At 36.9% G+C, this 27,987-nt stretch overlaps 1 protein-coding gene across 9 annotated transcripts in view; it reads left to right on the forward strand.

The window, feature by feature from the left end:
• Window positions 1-27,987, forward strand: part of foxp1b (forkhead box P1b) — a 234,659-nt gene that overhangs the window by 99,941 nt on the left and 106,731 nt on the right. For all 9 annotated transcript variants that reach the window (XM_065279803.2, XM_065279797.2, XM_065279796.2 and 6 more), the window contains one exon: window positions 15,022-15,191. In XM_065279803.2, coding sequence (XP_065135875.2) covers window positions 15,033-15,191 — 159 coding nt within the window. In that variant the 5' untranslated portion in view covers window positions 15,022-15,032. The remainder of the gene's footprint in view (window positions 1-15,021; window positions 15,192-27,987) is intronic.

A 27,987-nucleotide genomic window follows, 5' to 3' on the forward strand; every position in this document is an offset into this window, starting at 1 on the left:
ATCTTACGTTCAATGTTTGCAGAAAAAAATATGAAAAAAAATAGATTCTCTGATTCGACCACGTAAAAAAAAAAGATAAAAAAATAAAAAATTATAAATCAAAAAATAAAAAAATTTGCCCAGCCCTACAGGCCAATCAGAAATACTGTAAAGGGCGATTTATAGTCGTGCGTAGGTCCTACGGCGTAGCTACGGCGTAGGCTATCCGTAGCCTGTGCGTAGCTCTGCGTAGCCTGACGCGCACCTCACAAAATTTCTAACAGCGCGTCGGCTCTACGCGGATGGTAAGCGCTGTGATTGGTCCACCAAAACCCCTCCCGTCAGGTAAAAAAACTGCGTCATAGGTATTTCCGTTTGAGACGGTGAAAACAAAGATGAGCCAAGTTGAGGAGTGATTTAACTCAAACTGAAACATAAGTCGCTGTTTATTTACTTCCATCATTGCTGGTCTTCTCAAATTATACACAACAAGTTGCTATTTCTTCTTCGTTTGTGGGTTAACTTGCTTAGCTTCTTCTTCTGTGACAACTTCTGCTGCTACTGTGGTTACACGCGTGATTACTGCCAACCAGCGGTTTCGCGTGTCTTTGCACGTCGACGCGGACGGCGACGCACAAGTATAAATGAAAACCGACGCGGAACCTACGCCGTCGCTGCTACGCCGTAGGACCTACGCACGACTATAAATCGCCCTTAAGCAACAGACAAGTTTATTCAACAAAAAAGATTGCCTTATTAGATTAAAGGGCACCTATGTGCCGATTTGTGATTTTACATTTACTTTGTTGTGTATTAGTACATGTTAACGATATGCAAAAGGTACAAAGTAAACAATGACGCGAGTTATCGTCTCCAATGTAAATCTCTTTTCTTGGACTACAACAAACCCACGGATTGTAGGCAACAGTTTACTTCCTGGGATTGGTGATGTAGACAAGACCGACATTATCATAATTCCTCCCGCTTTGACTCATAACCTATAAATTAACTCCAGTATGCATTGCATTGTGACCAAATCTTTCAAACACGGTAAGGAGCGTCACATTTCTGGTTGACGTCAGAGGTATTCAGGCAAATCACAATGTACAGATTAGCTGTCCAATCAGGGACACAGCGCTTTTCAAATCGAAGAGTTTTGTACAAAATCCATGTGTTTCAGGAAGACAGGAAATCTGGAGCTACAAAAATGTACGGTATGTGGAAAATAATGAGTTTTTAACCATAAACCACACGCAAACATTGTATTATACAAAATACACAAAATAACGTTGTTTTAGCAAATAAATAACTAAACATTTCCTATTCTACAAATCATTACTTAAACATATTTCACATGTTTTATTTTAACATAGTTTTAAAAAACGTATAATGTTAGGAGAACTTTGCAATCTTTGCCTTTCAAAAAAAAGAGGCCACCTTGCAAAGCAAAGGTAACATCAAGTGAAGCAAAAGTTTAAACTTTACACACAAGTCTCAATAATGGTAACAGTAATCAAGTCTCATGAAGTAAATAGACGGGCTCTTAACTTCACCATGAAAATAATAAGTAACAATGATATCAAAAACAACTGCAGTAGTATAAATAAAGAAAATAAACAGCAAAACAACACTCATAACAGTAAGGGTTTTTTTATGGAAGCTTCAATATGTGATGGGTAACATTTTCAGATCCAGAGATTTAAAAAGCTAAAATTAATTAATTCAACCCAAAATTTCATGCAATTCATGCATTAAACTAAAACACTTAAGTAATGCAGTAACAATTTTTTAGGGTTTAGGTTAAGTGTACTTATGTATTTGGGTTAAAACAAAATGAGGGTTAACCGTGTGGTTTGCAGAATCTGTTCAATGCCATGTTGATTTTCACCAAAACATCCTCTAAGTGCATGGAGGAAAAACTAAATGAATGACAGTACGCATAAGTCATGGTTCAAGAGTTTTTTTTACCCGGTTAAAGGAGCTTTACTAAATATATTAGGATATTGCCGATATTTTTCAGCAGTTTTATTCAAAAAGGACAGTGAAGAAGTGGAGATTTCTGCATGTAATTACACTGAAAAAAATGATTCATTGAATTTAATCATTTTTTTTAAGGTAAGTGGTTGCAATCAATTTATTTAAGCTACATTTAAACAAAGGTTTTATATTTTATTTTACTTTACTAATATTTTTGTTTAAATGTAGCTTAAATAAATTGATTGCAACCACTTACCTTAAATTTTTTTATTAAATTCAATGAATCATTTTTTTCAGTGTAGATGGTGTTGTAGCAAAAGACCAATGAATTGACTAAAGTGAAACTAAGGCATTTCAATTACTGACTAATAACCCTTTCATTGCCATTAAAGTAAAACTGGTTTTGCAAGTCAATTCGACCTACTATTTAAAGTTTTGACCTGTGAAACGGAAATTTTTAAGTTAAACTAGCATAAACATATATGTCGATTTGACAAAAATTCTGCATATTCAGTCAGTGCAGATAAAGAAAGGTAGTGCAAATAAACCAGATATTGAAATTGATTTGTGGGGTTTGGTTTAATAACCTTAAATAAATGCTTTTTTAAATGCCTTAGTGTATGACAAACCCATTGTGAAAAGGAGAAATATCCCATGCTGTCTTTTAATTAATACGAGCTCATAAAAACAGCGTTCATAATAATTCTACAAGAATTAGGAAAGTGTCATTGAAATAGTTTTAGATAAAGTATAACACGACACACCGCAGGAAACTGCTTTCGCTGCTTGACGAGTCATATCAACCACCCGCATATTTACAGTAATTGTCTCGCTGAGCACTTTGTTACTACAAAGTCGTAGGCTGTGTATCAGGTATCCAGGATGTTAGTTATGTTGTTATTTTTTCCATTATTGCCAATTGACTTGATGGCACTGCAACTGGGTAATTTACCCCCTAGATGATGTTTCTAATAATACAGGCCCTCTCATGGTTTACACTAGAATTATTAATTAGACAAAGTTCGCCGGGGCTAAACTCCCCGTCCCACAAATACGCGCTTGACACATTTCCTCTACCCAAACGTCCACACCGTGCACCCGTGGGAGAGCTCCTTGCACGAGTTTCAAGTAACAATGATTAAAAATATATGACACACTTTTAAATAATATTAAAACAATATGCACTTTGGCCAGTCCCAGCGGATGCAGGAGATTGAACGCCTTGTTTTCTTAGCGGAGTGCGTGCGGGTGTTTGACAGCTCTAATTTGTCCATTGTGCTGTGGGGCTTTTTGAGTGAAAGTCGACTTGATGCCTCGCATGAGCACGGTGAGACCCCGCTCGCAGTAACCGACTCCTCGCTAGCGAGCTAATCATCATGAGCCGTCTGTGAACAAATCCTTCAATGTCGCTTGAAGGAGAGTCGCTCAGGAATTTGCCGTAAACTGTAGTTCCACATCCCAAAATTGTCCTTTCTATCCTGGTAGCAGCTGCATTAAAACTCATTAGACTTTTTTTATTTACTTTGGTCTCTATTGGCTGTTACGCTAAAAATACCGTGGCCTGCCTTACTTCGCGCGTTCTATCATTGTCTCGGCACAGCATGGCCTTTATTGCCATGCAGACTTTGGCATAAATCTATCCGGAGGAGATAAATTTTAAAGTTTTTAATGTGTGCCTTTTAATATTATACAAAATATACTTTTTAAGAGTTCTCTTCCGTTTAATGGCATCCTGAACGTCAAGCCTGGAGTTGCGTTGATGGTCTGGTGAGATTTTATGCATGAAAATTGGATTACATTCTCCTAAATCTGTAATAAATATGTGTTTAGACCTCTGTATCTTGTTTTTGTAGTCTTCAGAGTGAGAGGAAATCGATTTGGAAAGTGAAATAAAACGAATGTGAGAGCGAGTGGAAAATGCTGCACTAGGAAATGTTAACGGTAGACTTGAGTCATTGTTAAAAATTGAGGCTTTTCTTCTCAACAACGTTACAGTGCATTTTTCAGCGCTCATTTCTGTCATCAACTCACTCCTACATGTCTTAAATGAATAAGGCTTCAGTATGAACACCAGAAAGAGCTTCAGTATGATATTGAAACTTTTGGATACGTTTTGGAAAGTTGGCCATTGGTCATCACCATCTACTTTCATTGTGTAAGACATATAGTCTGGACATTCTGCTTAATCACATACTGTAAGTGTTTTTATTTTCTGGCAAATAGTCATTTTCAGTGCATTGCTTTTCGGTTTGTCAGGATGAGATTTAAGTGTGTGGTTTACTTCAGTTTACTTTGCTTGGATGAAACTTGAGATGGTGTTACGACACTGAAGTTAAATAAACTTTTAAGTGCGGCTGTCTATTTCAAATATTATAGAGAGTTATTGGCAGGTCCACACAGAATGTTGCTGAAACCTCTTTGGACTTTTACATTTACTGTTTTACAAAATTCCTGGCTCTTGTTTGACCAGTAAAAGTATAATATTAGTAGGGGAGAGCGGGGTACAACCTAACACTTTTTGACTTTGGCTCTATCATTCAAAAAATATTTAAAGGTATTGCGGAGGATTTTTTTTTCCGGGTGGATCATCAAGACTATTGGTCCTAGTTGTCAATCAAGAGTGTTGCGCAATTGCATTTTTTAAAAAAGTGGAGAAGGCGGTTCTTTTCTAAAATTCGAGAAAATCCTCCGCTACACCTTTAAGTTAGATTAATATTTTTAACACAATCAACACACATATCTCCTACAAATGAACACCTAAAGATAGTTTGTGGGACCTACCGTTATTGTACAATTACACCAAAAGTGACAGGAGTGCAAACTTACCCCATAGGTGGGGTTCATTGTAACAAACAGATGGTTTGTTGTAACACCTGCTAGAAAATTTTGTTTAAACACAAATTATTCAATAAAATTCTGTCTTTATACTAAAGGTGGATATTGTTTATATATATAGATATCCACTAGGGGTGTGACGAGATTTACTTCATAAAGACTGTCTTATTAGAGAATATTAACAATTATAAAGTTTACTTCTTATTTAGTTAATCGCAACTTGTTGTAATATGCTCACGACTTGCGAATGTAATGCTCAGATAATTAACTGAAATAACGTATGCAGCCTGCATATGCGACCTCCGGAGGATGCAGCTTTCTGTTTGAACCTTTTACAGTGCATGCATTATATTCTGTCTTTTACTGCGTTTGCTTTTTTGTTTGGGTTTCCAATGATGTTCGTTTGTGAACTCGTGTGATATTCAAATGGGTTTAAACATTGTTTGGCTAAAAATAAGCGTTTCTCTCCGTCTAAAGTTAAAGGTGAAAGTGAAGATAGCGTCCGCGAGACGAGTCCACTATCGCCCCCTGCAGGCATTTGTTATAATACATAATGTTTTTTATTTATAGGACACAAATGTAATGTGTTTGTTCATGTAATGTTGTTTAATGTAACTTGGTTTTAATACTTTTTTTGAACCAATTATTATTGCATCTTCGTTATTATGTAATTTTAAAGGCTACTGCTGACTTGGGTCTATTTTTATTACCCAAAAATAACAAATTACTTCATTATCAGTTGGCAAAATAATTGTTAGGGCCAGTCCTTGATTAGTTAAAGCTTTTAAAAATGACGTGATTTCAGTTTCTTATTCAATTATTTTATCATTGAGAATTTCTTAAAAAGTGTAAAAATATCGTCTTTTCTCGTTCTCGTGAACCCAATCTTGTGTATCATCTCGTCTCGTCTCATGGATGAAGTGTCTCGTCACACCCCTAAAATCCACACATTCATTCATCTAACCATTCTTGTATTGTGTATCAATGCATACCAAATAGATTTTTTTTAAAGGGCTACAAAATTAAGACAAAAAAAATAATAATAGTGAGTTGTTTCCCCTGATATTGTATTAACAGTTATCACTTTGATTAATATTATTTACATTGTTTTCGTTTTATTATCATTGTATACTGGAGGCTTAGTTGTAACTTCGATTTTTCGATTAATCGTTTTTTAAACATGGTCGATTCAGAATCAATTCTCAAAGAGCAGAATCGATTTTTTTTTCCCATATTTTTTCCTGCAAACATTAAACTTAAGATTAACATTAATCAAATTACTAGTCTTGTTCACTAGATGTCACCCTCTTTTTTGCCTTGCGCGATGTTACCAAGGAGCCTGTCATTCTTTCATTCAGTTAATTAAAATGGTGGTTTTAGGTGCTTCATTGACGTTGATGCCACCTTCACATAAAAAGTAAGAGATATGGAAGCATTTTAGATTTCGCAAGCAAGACAACAACGACAGTGTTGTGGCTTTTAATTTCTTTTTATTAATTACCCACTTGAATCGAAAATCGAACCGAGAATCGAAATCGAATCGATTCGAGAGCTTGTGAATCGAAATTGAATCGATCTGGATCATCTGAATCGATTCCCAGCCCTAGTTGTAACACTGTGTTAAAACTAACCTCGCTATGTAAAAAAAAATTAAATCCCAGCTATAAGTTATTAGGAGTTGCTGACATGTTTAAAAATGGTGTTATGTTTTAGGTTACAAGAAGTGATTAAAATAATATAAGGTTGGATTTTGTGACTTGCACACACAACTCAGAATAAAAAAAAACTTAAGATAAAGAAATGTACTTTTATGCTTTGTTCAATATCTTAACCACATCAAAACTTTTCACAAATTCACAGGGGATCATCTTCTGACAGTAAGAGAAAAAGACCAAAAGCACAGATTGCTCGGCCCTGTAGAAATATGTAAAGTAGCTGCGTTACAGTTAACCCCGCGTTAGTTTGTGCCCCGCTCCCCCCTAATGTAGTATTTTACAATGTTTTGAGGATAAAATTAAATTCTTTAAACTAAATAATTGCAGATAATGCACTATATTAAAAAAAAATATGTATCTTTGGTTTCCAGTACTCTGTATTTCACTATAAACAAAGTTTTTTTATTTAAAGTTACAGGGACGGTCCCCCTGACGCAACCTGTGATAAAATGCCTCTCTCAAAGGACATGATTGGTAATAAACATGCTTGTGGTCTCTGTCTCGTGGGTCATACAGATGTTGGAATAAAGTTACAGCTACATTTGTGACCTGGAACACAAAACCAGTCTTAAGTTGCACGGGTATATTTGAGCAATAGCCAACGGTACATTGCATGGGTCAAAACTATAGATTTTTCTTTTATGCCAAAAATCATTAGTATATTAAGTTAAGATATTTTGTAAATTCATTACCGTAAATATATCAAAAACTTATTTTTGTGAATGGATGCAGTGCTAAGGACTTAATTTGGACAACTTAAAATATTTAGATTTTTTTTGGCACCCTAAGATTTTGAAATAGTTGTGTCTCTCAGCCAAATATTGTCCAATATTTATTCAGCTTTTAGATAATCTATACATCTCAATTAAGAAAATAATCCCTAGGTTTTGTGATCCAGGGTCACATTTGGCCACCATCCCTAAAAAACTGTCAGTTTAAGCATAGCTCATATTAACCTTCAATCTGGGTTTTATTTATGTACAACTTCTGTTAAATACATTAAAGTTTTCCTCATTCATTATCTTTATGAATACATTTACAGTAGGAGTGAGCGGGGCACAAACTTACGCAGGGTTAATTGTAACGCAGCTATTTTACATATTTATACAGGCCAAGCAATCTCCGCTTTTGTCCTTTTTTTACTATCAGAAGAGGATTTCCTGTGAATTTGTGAAAATTTTTGATGTGTTTTGGTTAAGATATTGAACAAAGAGTGTTTTGGAGGCATAAAAGTACATTTCTTCATGTTATGTTTTTTTTTTTTCGATTTCTGAGATGGGTCTGTAAGTCACCAAGTTCAACCTTATATTATTATAATCACTGTCTTGTAGGATCATGAATGGATGAATTTGTGAATATCTACTATCTATTATAAGAAGATATATAAACAATATAGTATATAGACAGAATTTTATTGAATTATTTGTGTTTAAACAAAATTTTCTAGCAGGTGTTACAACAAACCCTCTGTTTGTTACAATTAACCCCACCTGCACTGTCAAAAATAAAGGTACAAAAGCTGTCACTGGGGCAGTACCCTTTAAAAAGGTCCCAATATGTACCATTTAGGTACAAATATGTATCTTTGAATTACCAATATGTACCCTTGAAGTACTAATGTGCACTCTTTGGGTACATGGGTATACCTATTACTGTCCTAGTGACAACGTTTGTACCTTTATTTCTGAGAGTGTATGGGGTAAGTTGTAACGTTTGCACTACTGTCACTTTCGGTGTAATTGTACGATAACGGTAGGTCCCACAAACAATCTTTAAGTGTTCATTTGTAGCAGAGATGTGTGTGTGTTGATTGTGTAAAAAATATTCATCTAACTTAAATATTTTTTGAATGCTAGAGCCAAAGTCAAAAAGCATTCGGTTGTGCCCTGCTCTCCGCTACAGTCAATCTCTATGCTTTATAAGACTGTAAATACACAAGAACCTATAATTGTTATATTTGAGCACTGGTTACTGAGTAATTGACTGTGCTAATGTTTAACATGTTTTACAAGTTTCTCGCTGCGTTTTCCTCGAGGTTGATCCAGCATGTCCTGTTTGTTCCGCAAGCCGAGCCGGACTTAGAGGAGGATCGTAAGGTCCGCAAGATCCGCCCCATCGAGTGGCCCCAGCTGTAGCCCACCCATCTTAATGCTTCTTTAAATGTCAGAAGAACGTCTGTTTGTTTGTCTTGGGTTTCTTTCCCAGCTGTTTATTCAAGAAGCGCCGCATTTACATCGACCTCGCTGCCCATTTATGCTCGCCCGCTCCTTTCTGTTCTTTTAGTCACCCTTTCTTCTCTGAAGAGTGTTTACATTACAGCTTGCCCTCCGTGTAACCTATGCGATCTGTTGATCATTCCACCTGGTTAATGTTAAATTGCTCTTTGCGGGAAGATGTGTTTGTTCATAAACAGAAAGAAAAGGCCCTCTTGTTTACCGTAGGCATGGCAGCAATCGGTTGAATTAAACAAATAGCGAGCTTTGTTTGTAAGAGCTGGTGGACAAACGTTCGCCCTACAAGGTGTGGAAGCAAACTCGAGAAAAAAAGCAAACCTGTCTGTGCAAACTAAGGTACGGCTGGAGACCGCAATGGGGTTTTCTCGATGTGTTGGGCCTGGAGTGGGCCGGCGAGATTACAAGGGCTGTTTGGTTTCATCACCGCTGTCATTTCCTCTGTGAGAGGGGGCGACGGGCAATTCTTCTTCACCTTGACACAGCGTTAGCTCAGATAGCCCAGTGAGTGATGCAAAGTTACATCCTGAGACTTAAAGGTCAAACCAAATACAAAGACGTCGGATAGACAGACTTTGTAGAGGCTTAGCATCCATCGCCTTCATTGACAAAGATTTCCTAAAGCATAGTCATTACGAAGGGTCATAAATCATAAGTGTTTAATTAAATAATATAGTATAGCAAATTGAGCCAATCATATTAGTTTTTGCCAGCTTAAGAATGTACTTTGTATTATTTTGCAGTCATAAAAAAGTTTATGACTGACTAGATGAGGGTTAACATGCGGGAAACGTTGAAAAACGCTACAAAGTTTGTTGTTTGTTTTAAAGCACCATAGCCAAAATACAGCTGTCTGTGTAATTCGTCTGGAATCCTTGGGGAACTGCAGCGAAAAAAGAAAGCTGGTCACACACCTATTGTGTCATACAGATCGTTGTGTTGTCTAGACAAGCAACAAGGTTGAACCTAAACAAAAATGATCATGGGTTTTGTACTTATTGTGACTGCTTATCATGAATGTTGTCCCTTTGTTGAGCGCTTGTATAAACAAGGGTGGTGTGAGAACGCAGACTTGTAAGAGCAGGTGGGCTTTCATAACTTTCAGGAATGACAGCATCTTTTTGCGATGATGGAGTCTGCTTTCCGGGCTGGTGAACGCCACACACAAACACACACACACACACGCGATCCATAAACAGTCTTGCACATGTTCTTCCAGTCGAATTGTGGGAAATAATAAATAAGGGGAAAGCTCTTGATTTTCTTTATTTGCTTATGCTTTCAAGTCGGCCAGGTGTGGCATACGTGTGATTTTTGTGTGCATGTGTATGTTTCGGTGTAGTTTCAAATGAAGCGAACGAAACATCAACAAACAAAAATTCTGACCTTGTTGTATTATCTGTTGTTTGTTCCAAACACTTGTTGTGTTTAGCAAGCAGACGTTTTGCCTGGAAAAGGTGCAGACATCTGATGATGGTGGTTTGTTTGATAGTTGCCTGCTGGCGGGGGCTTTAATCTCGGCGGGAATTTCCATCATTTTGACATTTTTGTCTTAAGACTTTGTTTTAGTTAAAGCATCGGTAAACACTGTAAATAAACAAATCTGGTTCTTGTGAAGTCTTACCGGTTTGTGTGGGGTGGTGTTTTTGTGCGCCTGTCAATTATTCGTGTTCATATTAAATACAAAATTGCACATCAAGAAGCCACAAAGGCGAAATAAATTCAAGACACTAAAACAATAGCTTAAATCATAACGGCACTGAGATTATTAATGCCCGTCCACCAGGTTATTTTTCCTCCATCTATTTGATATTTGTGATGGATAACAGGCATTTTCTATCAACCTTTTTTTTTAGGGCGCGATATTGCAGCTTTTGAATTATTCCTTGATGAAATTTAATGAGAAAGTAGATTTATGGGTTTCATTTGTTTGTCAATCCCAAATTAATTGGGTGTTAATTTTAGCCGGCCCTCTTCAGACGTGCATTGGGGCACGTGTGCATTACTCCGCATTTGTTGCGGCTTCACGTCTTTATTGTGGGTCACTAGTTTTGCATACATTAAAATAGCCCCCCGGCGCATTCTCGTGATTACTTTTGGAGATGCCACGCATTCGCAAATTTACGCCCTTCCTTTATAATTATGAAAATTTAGTACGGAATGACAGTGCATGCATAATAGCTATTATCAGCCTCTTTTATGGAGCAGAATGAAAAAAAGGAAAGGAAACAAATGAGACACTAAACGCATCAACAAAGAGGAGAGAAAGAGAGGACCTTGCTAAACAGCTTGTTTGGTAGAGTACCAGCTATTCGCTCTGTTAGTCTTTAATTGAAAGGATGATTTTGACCCATGTGTACAGTTCAGTGTTTTTTGGAAGTATGGAATGGGCGGAAAAGCTGTGGCCTAGATTTTTAAGCTAGGTTGTCATCCAAACGTGAAGCATATCTTTAAAAAACAAACAAATACCAATTAGGTGCATTTCCATTAAGCTGTGTGAGCGATTGACGGCGGTATTGGTAACCTACTAACCAACAGGCACTCTTAGAAAATGGATACAGGACTGCATTTAGTTACGATTGGGCAAGTTATAAATGTACTAGCAGTGCAATTGCCAAACTGAATGATGTGCACAGAAATGCCAAATTTTTGATGCAGGTACTGGCAGCAAGGCCATCACGATGACATCAAGCCCATAGACTGTAAAAAAAAGATGGGCGACGCAACGTTGCTTCCTTCCATTGTAATGAATTAAAGCCAAAAATGTATGACCATGGGCGCTGCCATGTTACGTAAAAACGTCAGTTCGGAGCCAAGGCATGCGCAGAAGGAATCAACCGTGGAGCCAGAGACGGAGCCACAATATCAAACTTTCGCCCAACCGCTTGCGCACCAAATTCAACTACACCAATCATAACGACATGCCCTGTTTCTATAGCATCAAATTACTAGCTAAAATGAAACTTATATCAAAAAAGAACAATTGAACATATATCAGCGTGATATAACAACTACCATATTTTCCGGACTATAAGTCACGTTTTTTCCCCAGAAATTTGGCTGGTGCTGCGTCTTATAGTCAGGTGCGTCTTGTAAGTCAGTATGAATTAAATTTGACATTAATTAGGCAAGAGACAACATTACCGTCTCCAGCCGCGAGAGTCTGCTATATGCTGCTCCTGTATTTATGTAATTCAGTGATGTGGAATGACGAGGTGGCGAACTTCATGCTCGTTGGCTTGTTTGGTTCATTTAGCCTATTCAGCCTTCCAGGTATGTTCTGTATGCTATTGTGTATCGTGTAAATAACTGATAATGTTACGTTAACATACGGACATCTATTCAGCCTGCTGTTCTGTGTTCTATTGTTTAGTTGAATAACTTGCCTTTACAGATTAAATGTCGGTTCTTCGGCTTGGATTTTGTGAAATAATTTTCTAAAGAAATGTGACGTATAGTCCACTGCGACTTATAAATATGTTTATTTCGTCGTAATGACGCATTTTTGAATGATGCGACTTATACTCCGGAGTGACTTATAGTCCAGAAAATATGATACCTGAAAGGACCAAATCCATCTTTTGGAAAATTTTATTGGAAGTTTATTATGGGTGTAACGATTAACCGTGCAAATGCGCGTTTTCTCAATGAATGAATTTGAATGAATTACGGTGAAATCCAGGCACATCCGAACGCCAGGGGGCGCTCCCGTGCAGAAACTCCCTTTGTGCCACAGAAGAAGTAGCATTACGAATGCTATTCCAGGAAATGTCTACAGGAATATTTATATCACTGTTCTTCAAATTGTTTTAGGTATTTTCATGATAATAAAGAATATTTTAAATGATTTTGTTTAACGAGTGTTGCTTTTTAAATGCACATTATAAACGACTTCGACTCATTATGATTTTAGATTGATAAGGACTTCCTACTGACCAAATGCCGTAGTATACGCACAAGCTGTGCATGAAACAAAGAATCGCAACCTTGCGATTCAGAATCGATTTCAGACATTTTTGTTTTAATGGGACACACGGTTGAATCATTACATCCCTAAAGTTTAAAGATTTTTTTTCTTTTAGAGAACGAATCCCGTTCGTTGGATGGAGAGGGCGGGGTTTATAATTTGTACTGCAGCCAGCCACCAGGGGGCGATCAAAGAGCCAGCGGCTTCACATAAAAAGATCTGTCTATAATCGATTCTGAATCACACGGCTCCGATTATGTGTTTCATGCCCAGCTCGTGCGTGTACTAAGTCTCTTTGATTGATAAGGACTTCCTAATAATCTAAAATTATTATGTGTCTGAGTCGTTTATAACGTGTATTTAAAAAGACAACACTCATCAAACACAACAATTCAAAAAATTATTTATTATCATGAAAATACTTGAAACAATTTGAAGAACAGCGATGGTAATATGCTTATATTTCCTGGAACAGCGTTTTTAATCGTAATTCTTCTGGGGCACAAATGGCATTTCTGCACGAGAGCGCCCTCTGGGTTTTGCATGTAGCGGCATTTCACCGTAATTCTTCAAAAAAAGTCTTCATTGAGAGAACACGCATTTGCACGATGAATCGTCCCAGCCCTATGTATGAGGCACACCCGGTTGAGCCCCATACAATTGTAAGCTTCTTAAAAATAATTATTATAAACCTGATAATGTAATCAAAATGAAAGGTAATCATAAATTCTATCAATATTTATTGTTTGAAATTTAAATAATGTTATGTTATGTTATTTCGATCATGACCAGCAGTCAGGCTGTAATTTTATCAAATATTAGTTTAATTTATATGGGAAAGACAACATTACCATCTACAGCTAAATGATCAGTCACGTGGGTTTAATGTTTGCTACTTTAGAATTTATTCGGCAAATGCGTCTCATCTCTCCTCATTTGTATTTACTTTTTTCTGCATAAGTAAAAAAACACCTCAAGCGAACATAAAAACTTTTTTGCGAATTAAGTGAATTTGGCGCTTCACGTTGGATTTCAAAATGCAAATAAAATCAGGGTGATGGAAGCATCATTTTTGCATTATATACTATATCACTATGTACGCTGGCAAACCCTGGTGTGAACACTTCAATTGACAAATTATTTAAAATAATATACGTTTTTATTTTTTCTTCTTCTTTGATTGTGTATTGTAGTCTTTCCAGTTTCTCATACTTGAGTCCTGAGCTCCATTAAAAATAGACAATGGAGGACCCCAGCCATTCGTTGGTCTAGATGGGTCAGTGCCCAATGTGTTTGTCCTCTGCTCCATCCAAACCCGGATAACAATTATCAATCCATCTTATTACTGTCTGAGAGGAAAGCATTATAAATCTGAATTCTTTTCAATTTTCACCTGCCTTTGTGATTAGCACCCACTGCTTTAAGGGCATTCATTCTGCCTCATATCAATAATTAATAAGCCAAGTTAATTTACTTCTGCCCGACTTGGTCAGCTTCATTAAGATGGTCTGAAACGGGGCTACGAGGCACCAACCATGGCTGATGTAAATGCAAATATATCATTTTAAGTCTTGGGTCGAGACGGATGGATCGGCCTTCAGGGGGAAAGCTAGATTTTGTAAGCTAGGGTTTGCGAGAACAAGAAGCTATTATACGTATTTGAAATGCCTTCAAGAAAGTATCATGTATTACTGGAAGTACATCTGAATATTTTGGGGTTTGTTTGTTTGCGTGTAGGCCCGGGACCGCGGTGTTAACTGAACACCCAGGATGTGAACTTTAGTTGAGAAGTTTTGATTTGGGAGGTCTGTCATCCATCCAGCTCCCCTGCCCTGTTTCCCATTAAAAAGCCATCGGGCTGTGGCTCTTCTGGGAGCGATGCGAGTAAATATATCCATTTCATTCGAACGGGTTTTGTTTGTGACGGTCCGTGTTTTCTTGGGCCTCATCTCTGCCGAGACGTGACTGAGGTTGGGTTCCCATCCCATGTGAGCTGTTTCTTCATTTTCAAGCCCAGCAGAAACAGGAAAGACATACAGAAATGATTTGAAAGCTTTTCAGCCCACACCTTTCACTCGGATGCTTGCAGAGTGTCTGTACTGAAAGAAAAAAGAAAAAAACCGGTGTTGTTGAAATAAAAGTTTTGTCACATGTATTATCTTATACGTCAAGGTATGTTGCAAACAAAGAAGTGGACAGCACAGACAGGGAAAAATGGGAAAAGTGAAATTGAGCGGGACAATGAGAAATTGATGTTTGCGTAAAAGAGTTTCGATGGGGGTTTTGTTTAACACTTTTGTTTGTCTCTCTGCTGCAGGTTTTTAAGTCATGATGCAAGAGTCAGGGACAGAGGCGGCAAGCAATGGAACGGCCAATCAGAACGGCTTCCCACCGGGCGTGGACGGACACCGAGAAGTTCAATCCAAAAGTGCCACACCTTCTTCTGACATCACAGCATCCGATATTTTGAACTTCCAGCAACAGCAGGTGATTCTTTTTTATTCACCAATCTCCTTTCTTTCTTTCTTTCTTTCTTTCTTTCTTTCTTTCTTTCTTTCTTTCTTTCTTTCTTTCTTTCTTTCTTTCTTTCTTTCATCAATATTTCTTTCACCAATATATCTGTCTAACTATCTATCTATCTTTCCATCAATCTTTTTTCTTTCACCAATCCTTCTTTATTTATTTATTTGTTTGATATTTTTTCAACAATTGTTCTTTCTTTCTTTTACCAATCTTTCTTTCTTTCTTTCACCTTTCTTTCTGTCTTTCACCAATCTTTTTTCTTTTTGTCTTTAACCAATCTTTCTTTATTTATTTCACATTATTTTCATTCAACAATCCTTCTTTCTTTCTTTCAATAGTGTTTCTTTCTTTCTTTCTTTCTTTCTTTCTTTCACCAATCTTCATTTCTCTCAACAATATATCTTTTTTTCTCTTCTTTCTTTCACCAATCTTTTATTCACCAATCATTTTCTTTCTAGTAGTAAATCTTTCTTTCTCTGACCAATCAGTCTTTCTTTCTTTCTTTCTTTCACCAAACTTTTTCTTTCTTTCTTTCTTTCTTTCTTTCTTTCTTCCTTCCTTCCTTCCTTCCTTCCTTCCTTCCTTCCATCAATCTTGCTTTCACCTCTCTGTCTATCTATCTATCTATCTATCTATCTATCTATCTATCTATCTATCTATCTATCTATCTATCTATCTATCTATCTATCTATCTATTACCAATCTATGTTTATTTCTTTCTTTCTTTCTTTGTTTCATACTTTCTGTCTTTCTTTCTTTCACCAATCTCTCTTTCTGTCTGTCTTTCTTTCTTTTACCAATCTTTCTTTCACCAATTTTTGTTTGTTTGTTTCTTTCTTTCTTTCTTTCTTTCTGTCAGCAATCTTTTTCCCTTCTTTTTTCACCAATCTTTATTTCTTTCATCAATCTTTCTTTCACCTCTCTATCTATCTATCTATCTATCTATCTATCTATCTATCTATCTATCTATCTATCTATCTATCTATCTATCTATCTATCTATCTATCTATCTATCTATCTATCTATCTATCTATCTATCTATTACCAATCTTTCTGTCTTTCTTTCACCAATCTCTCTTTCTGTCAGTCTTTATCTCTTTTACCAGTCTTTCTTTCTTTAATTCTTTCTTTCTTTCCTTCTGTCTTTCTTTCTGTCACCAATCTTTCTACCTTTCTTTTTTCACCAATCTTTCTTGTTTTCATCAATCTTTCTTTCACCTATCTATCTATCGTTCGTTTGTTCGTTCGTTCTTTCTTTCTTTCTTTCTTTCTTTTTCTTTCTGTCTTTCTTTTTCTTTCTTTCTTTCTTTCTTTCTTTCTTTCAGTCTTTATTTCTGTCACCAATCTTTCTTTCTTTCTTTCACCAATCATTCTTTCTTTCACCAATCGTTCTTTCACCATTTTTTCTTTTTTTTTCACAAATCTTTCTTTCTTTCTTTTTTCTTTCTTTCTTTCTTTTTTCTTTCTGTCTTTCTTTTCCCAATCTTTCTTTCTTTTTTCACCTTTCTTTATTTCTTTCACCAATCGTTCTTTCTTTCTTTCACCAATCTTTATTTTCTTCACCTGTCCTTTATTAACGCATGTCAACAGCATCCTCTCTCTCCTCTTTAAGTGCTCATAAATATTTAATTGTCACACCCCTTCCATGCAGAGTACATAAAAACATTATTATGATTATTTATGTATATTGAGAGCAGTTTGAATTTTTAAACGCACTAAGTGCTCTTTCTATGATTGTGCTTTCGGTTGCCTGTGTGTTTATCCTGGCATCTCTGCATCTGCATTCAAGTGAAATATTCATCAAACGCATTGCATCGTAAAAATACACAGGTGTAAAGGAATGTACGGACAGTTGTGTACGTGTGCCGTCCATCCAGAAGCTACAGATTTCACCTGTCGCGTTGTAAACACTCATAATGAATTTCAAAGAGCTTCCTAGAAATTATGCTGCAGCCATTTTACTTAATATTATAAAAAACACAACATGACCCAAAACATTCTCACTCAGACTGAAATAAAGAGACAGGCTATTTTTTGTCAGTGTGAGCGTTGTGTTCGCCATGTGACAGTGCATTAAAGTAGCATTGAAAAGATCAGCCAGTCGTGTGTTGTCTGCGCCCCACGGCATGATGGGAGATGTTGTCAAAGGTTGTTTGGTGGGTTAGGAGCCTCTGATGTAGCTGTCCGATGGAGTAACATGGCTGTCGTTGAACTAAAGACCGTTGCGCCTTTGTTTTAAGGACAGGCCTGCATGACAGCGGCTTTGAAGGCAGAGAGCGGCCCACAACTGATTTGTTTCGCTTTTATGCAATGGATTGTTTTTTGTATTCTGTTGAATTTCAAGATTGTGTATTACTATTATAAGATTAATAGGACGTTCATAGGAAATATCTGACGTCTAGCTTGTAATATCTGAAGTCTGCATAAGTTAAAATTAAAATGAAAACAGGATTGACTAGTCTGTAGCTCTGTGTTTTTTATGACTACAAGCTGATTGATGATTTCTGTTCAAAATAATAAATTCATTCATATATTATTGACCCTTTTTAATTCCTAAAAATTTGAGTTGCACCGATACATCGGCCAATAATTGGTATAGGCTGATAAAAACTATTTTTCACACTATCGGATGATATTTTAAAGACATCCAATAGTCATGGTCGATATATCTTGTCAATCAAAAGAAAAAAAAAGTATACAATGAACTTGAGCTCTGTGTATAGAAAATGTAAAGAAAAATCATTAATGTTCATTATATGAATGAATAACATGTAGAACATTTTTATTTCAGAATTTAGTTCTTAGTAATAAATATATATTAATATTTATTGTTTGAAAATTATTTACATCAATAAAATTCCCCAGTGGTGATATTATTTCTATCATGACACATTTTATCTTAATGTACAAACGTTATTTCATTGAGTTTATAGTATATATACAATTCAAGATATACAATTAGCCTTGTAAAGAATTGTGCGTTATACTTTTCTTAATGTTTAGAGCACATTGCTGTCAATCACTCTGTGGCATCTGTGATTGGCTCTCGCTTACGCTTCTCCCGTCATCCGCATGACTTCAGCCTGTTGTGTGCGTTTTGGACTTAGCGTGATGTTGTCAGTTCGAAAATCACAGCCATATTGAATTCATTACCGCAGTCGTCACACAAAACCGTGGATAAGATTTCAATAACTGCAGGCCACAGTTGAGTAAACAGTTGCACTGAAACTTAATTCCTGTTGACTTTGCCTTCATTCTGTGCCAGGGGCTCAATCTGATTCACTCGGCTGAGACAAAAGGGGTTACAACTGTGATGAATGCAAGGAAATGGAGAAAGAAGTAAAGGAGAGATAAAGAGAGGGTGAGCACCAGAGTGCCTGATCGTGTCAGGCATCTGCATTTGACGCTGAACGAAAAGGAGCGAATCAAGAAATAAAGAGAGAACGCAAAAAGGGAACTGCATATTTTACTGTAGATTTATGCTGATTGCGACCAATCAGAGGGCTTTATCGGGCTATCATGAGTGTGAATGGTAACCTCGTGTTAGTTCACTTAGTTTTCTGGCAGAGGAAGAGATTGTCATAGTAACTTGAAACGTTTCTTTGCAATGTGTGGGAACAGAAGTGTGTGCACAAACACCCAATAGTGGACAGCATCAAGATAAAAGGTCAATTATAAATATTTTTATGACTGAAAGTTATTATTATCAGATTTTTAGATTTTTTTGTGTTGTTACCTTAGCAACAGCATTGTTTAGCATGCAAACATCAATCTCTGTTGTAAAAAACTATATTAAATGTCCACACCAACGCATGGCACTTTTATATTTTAAAGAGCGAGTTCACCCAAAAAATAAAAATCTAGCATCATTTACTCTCATGTTGTTACAAACCTGTATACATTTCTTTCTTTCGAACAAAGATATTTTGAGGAATGTTTGTAACTAAACGGATCAGAGGCCCCATTGGTTTTCATAATAGGAAAAAGAATACTGTGGAAGTCAATGGTGCTTCTGATCGAAACATTTCTCAAAATATCTTAAAATATACAGAACTGTAACAACATGAGAGTAAATAATGATTTTTTTGGGGTAAACTATCCCTTTAATGCTCCATTTCAGTTAGGTTGCTGCCTTAGAAGGGAAGCTGTCTATGTAGGGAGCAAATAAAACAATCGGAAAAGCTACAGTAGTATTTTAGTTTAATTGTCATTTTAATGCAAATTTTTACATCTCTTTTTGATCATTACTCCCAGCTGGGTTTTTTTTACAAACAAGCATTCAACTACGTGATAATTGACAGAATTATTCCTACGCATTGTTTCGTGCGTGCAGTGCACAAAGTGTGACCTTTTTGAATCTGCGAAAGCCCCCGTTTCTCCCCTGACAAGCTCTACAATTTTAACATCTCTCAATTTATAAAGCCCCACGTCTCTTTAAATACGTGAAAAACAACAAACTTGGAGGCTGACATGTCATCTATCCTGATTAGACGACATAACTATGAAAGACAGTGCTCATTAATAAAGACGAGGGATAAAATAATTGTAATCTGTTTGATCATCTCGACCTTGACAGGGGAATTTATCTTCTCGAACTAGTCAGATTTGGGGGGAAGTAGACCATAAGCTTCATTTAAACATCTCCATTAGGAAGTCAAATCCCTAGTGCTATTACCTTATATAAAGAGACGTGTCCCTAAATGGGACTTCTTTAGATAGAACAGAGACTTTAGATTCGAATAAAGCCACCTTAAATGTCTTTGATCCTCCTACTCCGAATGTAGTTTGCCTCCTAAATGGTTCATGCAAATATTTAACCATTATGGCGCAAGTATCGTCTTCGATGAGCAATTTATTTCTCTGTGGTTTGTGGTCCAGAAGATCAGGGAACATCTGCAGACATCCATGTGATGCATATGCATACATTATATACATTTATACTGTATGCATACAGTAACTGTCTCTGTTGTGTTTGTGTACTTTTCTGGTCACGTGTCAGCCATCGGTTCAGTTTCGGTAGCGAACGCAGCCACCCGGAATTTCCCTATTCAAAATACAAACATCCTTCCATGGCCACGCAACCAAGATAGACGCACACTGGCATCTTCCAGATCACATCTCTGAAGATCGCGAAACTCTACTACAATATGACCCAATTGTGTGCCCCGTACAGGCCACTTACTGACCTGAAACTGATCTTTAAGGGCGCATTTAGAAAGCGAGACCGGCGTCAATCCTGTACTGATCGCAGGCTGCCATCGCAGCCCCTTCAAAGAGTGCTCACAGTCTTGTCTTGCACTCAGCTAGGCAGAAAGAGAAGTTGTGGTTTTCAGCAGCATCTTTTGATGAGGAAGTGAAGATGCTGGGAGAGATAAAGATTTAAAGCGAATACAGACGGCCTGCTGCTCTGCAACAGCAACATTTTGAGTGTTTTTAACTGTTTTGTTTGTTTTTGCTACTTCTGCAACAGGAAGTCGCTGTGGGGCGAATGATACCCGTCACTTTTTTTGCTTGCACGTTCTCTGTTGTTTTAGCACTCTATTTGTTAAAGGAATTATGCACGCTGGCAGAACGGCCAAAAGAGTTATGAGGTGCAAATACTCCCAAATAAAATGTGCTGAGAGCAGTTTGCACTACGTGGGTCCCTTCTTGGAGTTTGCAGGCCGGTTCTGGAGTATGCACTAGAGAATCATGCATACTTCACTGGAGCTGAAGATTCATCACATGTCCGTAAATATGCCAGTTATGGCATTCGCATCTGCTTTTAAAGTCCCCATGGAGTCAAATTTTAACTTGTTTTTAGTATGACTGTGATAGCCTTAAAGGGATAGTTCACCCAAAATGAAAATAATGTCATTAATGACTCACTCGCATGTCGTTCCAAACTCGTAATACCTCCGTTTATCTTTGGAAACACGGTTTAAGATGTTTTAGATTTAGTCAGAGAGATTTCTGACCCTCCATTAAAAATCTATGTACGGTATACTGTCAATGTCCAGAAAGGTGATAAAAACATCATCAAAGTAGTCCATGTGACATCAGTGGGTCAGTTAGAATTTATTGAAGCATCAAAAATACATTTTGGTCCAAAAATAACAAAATTACAACTTTATTCAGCATTGTCTTCTATTCCACATCTGTTGCCAATGCGAATGCTGACGTACAATGCTGCTTACGTGTTATTCTCAGACATGTTTGTAAAGATTTTTTTCTTTCAAACGTACAGCGTACATCTCCCTCAGACTGTAAATGAAGCTCTGGCACAAATAAAAAGCTGGGGCGCACCAGATAACACGTCAGCAGCGTTGTATGTCAGACACGTCACTGCAGTCACGTGCATGCGGTTTACAACAGAAATGAAGAGAAGAAAATGCTGAATGAAGTTGTAATTTTTGTTATTTTTGAACCTAAATGTATTTTCGATGCTTCAACATATTCTAACTGACCCATTGATGTCACATGGACTACTTTGATTATATTTTTATTACCTTTCTGGATATGGACAGTATACCGTACATAGATTCTCAATGGAGGGTCAGAAAGCTCTCTGACTAAATCTTAAACATCTTAAACTGTATTTCCGAAGATGAACAGAGGTCTTACAGGGTTTGAACGACATAAGGGTGAGTCATTAATGACATCATTTTCATTTTTGGGTGAACTGTCTCTTTAAGGATATAGTAATATCCTTCTAAAAATTATTTTAGAAGGTAAAAGCATTGAGAACATCAACAAGGATTTTTATGGCATAATTTTGCAACATCTCATCAAATTCTATTGCATATTTTAAAAGAGGAGGAGCCATTCAGTATGTCCCTCCCTAAAAGTTTTTTACTTCTACGCCTAGTGTATTGCGTAGCCTATGCAGAGACGGCAACCATATGCTGTAGCCTATGGCGTAGCCTAACGCGCACTGCATCAAAGCTACGTGGACCTCATGTGCTGTGATTGGTTTGCTAGATTCCCCAACATATCCCATTTTCTCATACAGATTTATACTTACAACAGTAAAAACAAAGATGGTCCAAGTTGAGGTGTGATATTTAACTCAAACTGCAACATCAGTCACTATTGTAAGTTACACGCATGAATACTACATACTAGCAGTCTGCATGTGTAATTGCACATCGGCGCAAACAACGACACAGAATTATGAATGAAAAGTGACACGTAGCCTCGACACCATAGACTAAGTGCCGTTTTTCATTCATACTTCTGTGGTGTTGTTCGAGTCGATGTGCAATTACACCTGCAGGTCTTAAGTAGAACTTTAATGAGCTCTTTACTTCCTGTTTTAGCGGAAATTACGTTAATGCATTGAACGAAGCTACCCAGCTGAGTCTTTGTATTGTCTGAGCTTGATGTAAAATTTACTAATGCTAAGTCTTTTTCATTTTTTTCTGAAAACGATTACAGGAAATTAGTTGTTTTCTACTCTTTCCGGCCATGCATCCGAGCCGCCGTATACCACGGTTCCTGATGAGTTATGTGCGATTAAGTCAGCGCATATTTAATCTCTTGCAGGTTTAAGCAAGTTACGTTTGACTCCGACATTCAGAGTGACTTCCAGGAATCCTCCTCAGCTGATATTGCCCTTAAATGTTAAATATTAATGGCCCGTCTCATTGCAGTCTTTTTTTAATCATATTTGAGAGGTTTTTTAAAACGCCCTCCCCCACTCAAAACCATTCCAGCATCAACTTATAACCGCAAAAGAAAAAACAGACAGACAGGAAAAGCTACAACGTGAGTAATTGCTTTTCTTTGATGGCAGGGCAAACCCATCCCAGTGTGTTCTGTCAGACACACACTTTGTTACAATTCATAAGATAAGGCTAGCCAATTATCACTGTGTTTTTTTTTGCCCGTTCCCCGCGCCCTTGTTGAGCGAGGCGTGGAAGCGAGTCAGGTGATATTTTTGGCTTGGTCACAAGTGATGTATCTCGGTAAGCATCTGCAACATGTAGGACTAGAACCCCACTAGGGCAAGCGGTGTGACTTATAACCAGGTCCAGAGGGAATCTGCAGACTTTTTCTGCAAACTTTTTTTGTTTTTTTGTGGAAAATTCTGCGGAATGATTTTAAATGTTTTAAAAAGATATTAGAGAATTTAAGCTGTAAATATTACAAAATTGCATCTAAAATAATTACTTTTTTAAGGTTTACAATGAAAATAAATACATTAAACCCTAAACTCTTATAACCAGGGCCAGAGGGAATCTGCACATTTTTAATGCAAATGTTTTATTTTATTTTTTTGAAAATTCTGTGGAATGATTTTAAATGTTTTAAAAAGATATTAGAGAATTTAAGCTGTAAATATTACAAAATTGCATCTAAGATAATTACTTTTTTAAGGTTTACAATAAAAAGAAATACATCAAACCCTAAACCCTTATAACCAGGGCCAGAGGGAATCTGCAGACTTTTTCTGCAATTTTTTTTAGGGGGGGGGGGGTTCTGCAGAATGACTTGAAATGTTTTAAAAATATCTTAGAGAATTTAAGCTGTAAATATTACAAAATTGCATCTAAAATAATTACTTTTTTAAGGTTTACAATGAAAATAAATACATCAAACCCTAAACTCTTATAACCAGGGTCAGAGGGAATCTGCAGACTTTTTCTGCATTTTTTTTGGGGGGGGGGGGGGGGTTCTGCAGAATGACTTGAAATGTTTTAAAAATATATTAGGGAATTTAAGCTGTAAATATTACAAAGTTGCATCTAAAATAATAACTTTTTTAAGGTTTACAATGAAAAAAATACATCAAACCATAAAACCTTATAACCAGGGCCAGAGGGAATCTGCAGACTTTTTCTGCATATTTTTTATTCTGCGGAATAATTTTAAATGTTTTAAAAGAATATTAGAGAATTTAAGCTGTAAATATTACAAAATTGCATCTAAAATAATTACTTTTTTAAGGTTTACAATGAAAATAAATGCATCAGTTAATTGGAGCAACATGAACCAGATAATGTGCATGCTAAGATTGAATTATATTTTGTATACAAAATTACATATAATTGTTTATAGTGTTATAGTGGAAGAAAAAAAGCTTGTGTTAATATGTTCTCATTATAAATTTAGCATGTATCAAGATAATTTCATAATTTTTACAACTCAATGTAAATATAACTTTATATTAAAATGATCATGTGCTGACAGTTGCGTCACGTACAGTAAGTTTTATTTCATCTCAAATATCAAATGGTTCATGCTCTCAATCATTAAAAATGGTCACAGCAAACAGCTCGCGCAGGATTTATGTGCTTGCCAATGATGGCTCACAAACAAATATGTGTGTTTAATCGCGGATTCCGTTTGAGCCTGCTTGTAACTAACAAAAGATTTTGTAGTGTTGCTAAACTAACACCATAATACTCTAAAAAGCATAAATTAAAACATTGAAACATAAAAAGAGGAGAAGAAAGGCAGATCTGCTCACACAGAAAAGGGAAAAAAAGATTGCAAGAAGGTAAAGGATGAAAATGCATTAAAAAAAAAATTATTTTTTCGTTCACAGAAAACTAGCTTAATGGATCTTTTCTGTGTGAACAAATACCAGAATTAGACCAAATCTATCCAACCTGTTCAAATAGGTCTTGCATTATGAATAAATCTATGATACTTTAAAATGCTGCCTCACTAGGCACCTTACTACGTTTTGGAACAGAGCCCTATTCGGTGTATACAGTAGTAAAACGTGTGTGCACGCACACCCACCCGTGCATCTGATGCCCTCTTTCTCAGAAGGAGAGCAAGGCATTTTGCTTTAAGGTCTCTGCTTGTAAACTGTTAATATTGTCAGATTGCACTAGAGAAAGGCAAAGTTATTGCAAATTCCGAGGAGGAGATTGGAGTTATGACACCGCATATTGCCCCAAATTGCTTTATTGGTAAAACGCTAGTGCTTCCTTCAATTTTGATAATTTTATGGAATCCCTCGTCGAACGGTTTAATTATGTTATCACCCAACTGGCAACATCTGTCTTTATCCTGGAACAGGTGACAGTTTTATTACGAGATGAATCTCTCGGCTGGATCTGCCGATTGATGGCCGTTCTGATTCGTAATCGTACAGATGGAGATTGAAATTGTACATTAATGTGCTTGTACGTAGAAGAGAGGAGAAATAATCATTTGCGCGTGGAAAAAACAGAAACACTTGATCACGAGGGTTTTTCTAAAGGCTGCTGCAATTGAAGCATATTGCTTTTTGGGATTGTAACTAATTGTTGCAGGCAATATATATTCCTGTGGCAGTGCACTTCCAACCCCCCGATACCCCCTGATGTGTTCGTTTGGGATGATATTTAGAGCAGGATGTTGGATGTAGCGACTGGCACTTCTGATCTCAGATGACACGCAATTCACCCGCAATAAATGCACCTACATGAGTTTAAAGTCGTTTACATCCTGTTTATGAGGGGGTTTGATTGACAGCAGAGAAATGACGGTGACTTCTCCGCGCTGGTGTGAGACCGGACAATCGAGAGTGTGCACGTTTGAATGCGAGCCGCTAATGGATATTGGGTCAAACGGTCAGAAATGGAGACAAGTGCTGTAATGTGCATACGCACCAAATGTGTGTGCGTCTGTTTGGGGGGTTGCATGAGTGCATGTGCATAAAAAGCACTGTCCTATTGTTCCACATCCTATTGTTGATGTAGGCATCCCCTTCTTTAAAATGAGGGTCAATTCGTATGTGTTTGTAATGTATGTGCATGTACATGTTTGCTATGCTGGTACCATTAGGGAGTGAGAGACACTCCTTATTGTTTGTTGAGGCCGGATGGGCTTTGATAACCTTGTGTGTGTGTGTGTCTTAAAGAGGGGAACTCTACACTCAGAGCAGGTGTTCCCAGCAGCTGCCTGACTGCGACTGCATTGGGAAATGCATCCGTGTTGTTTTAGTATTAGATGGCTTATTTGGAGTCCTAAAAGCAGCGAGGGAGGATTTCGCCTTAACGCACCATTTGAGTTTTCTCATGAAAGAATAACCCTCGTCTTTCCGTAATCCTTCACGCTTGTGAAATAATAAAACGCACCGACAGCGCGCATGCATAAATAGGAATGCATGAAAACGTAATTTTTGAAAGCTGTAGCCGTATTGCCGTTACACAGTACAGCTAACTCATCAGATTGGAATTTTTACATACAAGCAAATGAAAAGCAAAGCATTACTTTGTTTTGGATGATTTGACCCGAATTATTAGGGATAGGGAAGTTAAAGATGCCGCAATATCATGGGGATACGTTTAAACGTGGGCCTTGTGCAATTTTAATGAGCTTTTCACTTTAAAAAACTTCCCAGAATTAATATGTATCAAGAAAAGTATTTTTTTTCAGAGGACCAAAAACTTCTGGGTAATTAATATTCATAGACTGTGCTTGTTAACACCCCCAATGCAAATGCAATGGAGATCCAATTAACATAGAATGTTCCCAAAGGAATCGGGACGATAAGGGTTAAATGTGCCACTGAAATTGAAACTAGGTTTTTAAAACACTTATTTGTTATTTTTTTCTAAATTAAGGCATCTCAGCCAAAGCGCTGAATGGTTTGGATCAAAGGTACTGATGCTTAGATTGTGTGTGTGCCGTACATGCGTACGTTTGTGTGCCCGCTCACAGTGCCCACCCGTCACTAATGCAGAAGTGCTGTAGCTGAGGTAGCTTTTATTTCTTATTCATAATCTCCCAGCACTAGGCGGATAATAGACGTCAGTATTCATTCACAGAGCAGCGTGTCAGCCAGACCGCAGCTGACAGAGCAAAGTACCTGGTCTCTGCGCGTTACCTGTCGGACCTTCCCAAATCAATCCCCGACAAACGCAACTGCCGAAACATCTTAAAGATTTAACGATGCCAATAAACGTGATTATTGTGTGATTTGATGATGATGTGGGACAGCTGTTTGTTTATATGGTGAACGTATTTGCTCACAACAAATTAAATGTTCATCTTGGATTTAAACTATAGAGTCGGGTCTTAATGGTAGAGAAGACATTATGTTTATGGTACACATAAAGGTACTTAAAACGTCTTGCGTTAGTCATTTTATATGGTATGCAGCAAACGGATGGCTTGTTTGCCCTTGTGAAATAATTTAACCATGCCAACCATAGCTTCTGCTAAATTGCCATATTTTTGAAGTTTTAAACTATGGAAAGTTAGCGTTAGCAATCATTATAAGCCATTAAAAGCTTTGCAATTCTACAGCTTTGCAATTTTGCACCGGTATTTTTGACATTAAACATGTTAAATCTATGAGACAATGTAAATACTGTAGCGTATAGTGTTACTGTAGCTCAATAGTACACTTATTTTGAATTAGCGCATCCTCGGAAGTGCAGTCACGAGCCGCCACTGATATACATATATATATATATATATATATATATATATATATATATATATATATATATATATATATATATATATATATATATATATATATATATAATTATGATCATATAATGCTCAAATGTATGCACTGTAAGTCACTTTAGATGCAAGAATCTGCCAAATGCATACAGGCAAATTATTTAAAAATATACACTTTGGGTACAACACAGTTATGACGCTTTTCCATTGCATAGTACCCCACAGTTTGGTTCATCTTACTTTTTAGGGGCTTTTTCACTGGGTGCTGTACGAAGTACCCAATACTTTTTTAGTACCACCTCAGTTGGGGTTCCAAGCAATCTGAGCTGATACCAAAACGTGACACGAAAACACTTTAGATCACGGA

The sequence above is a fragment of the Paramisgurnus dabryanus genome, chromosome 7 (genome assembly GCF_030506205.2).
Source record: "Paramisgurnus dabryanus chromosome 7, PD_genome_1.1, whole genome shotgun sequence".
In the NCBI taxonomy this organism is placed as follows: Eukaryota; Metazoa; Chordata; class Actinopteri; order Cypriniformes; family Cobitidae; genus Paramisgurnus; species Paramisgurnus dabryanus.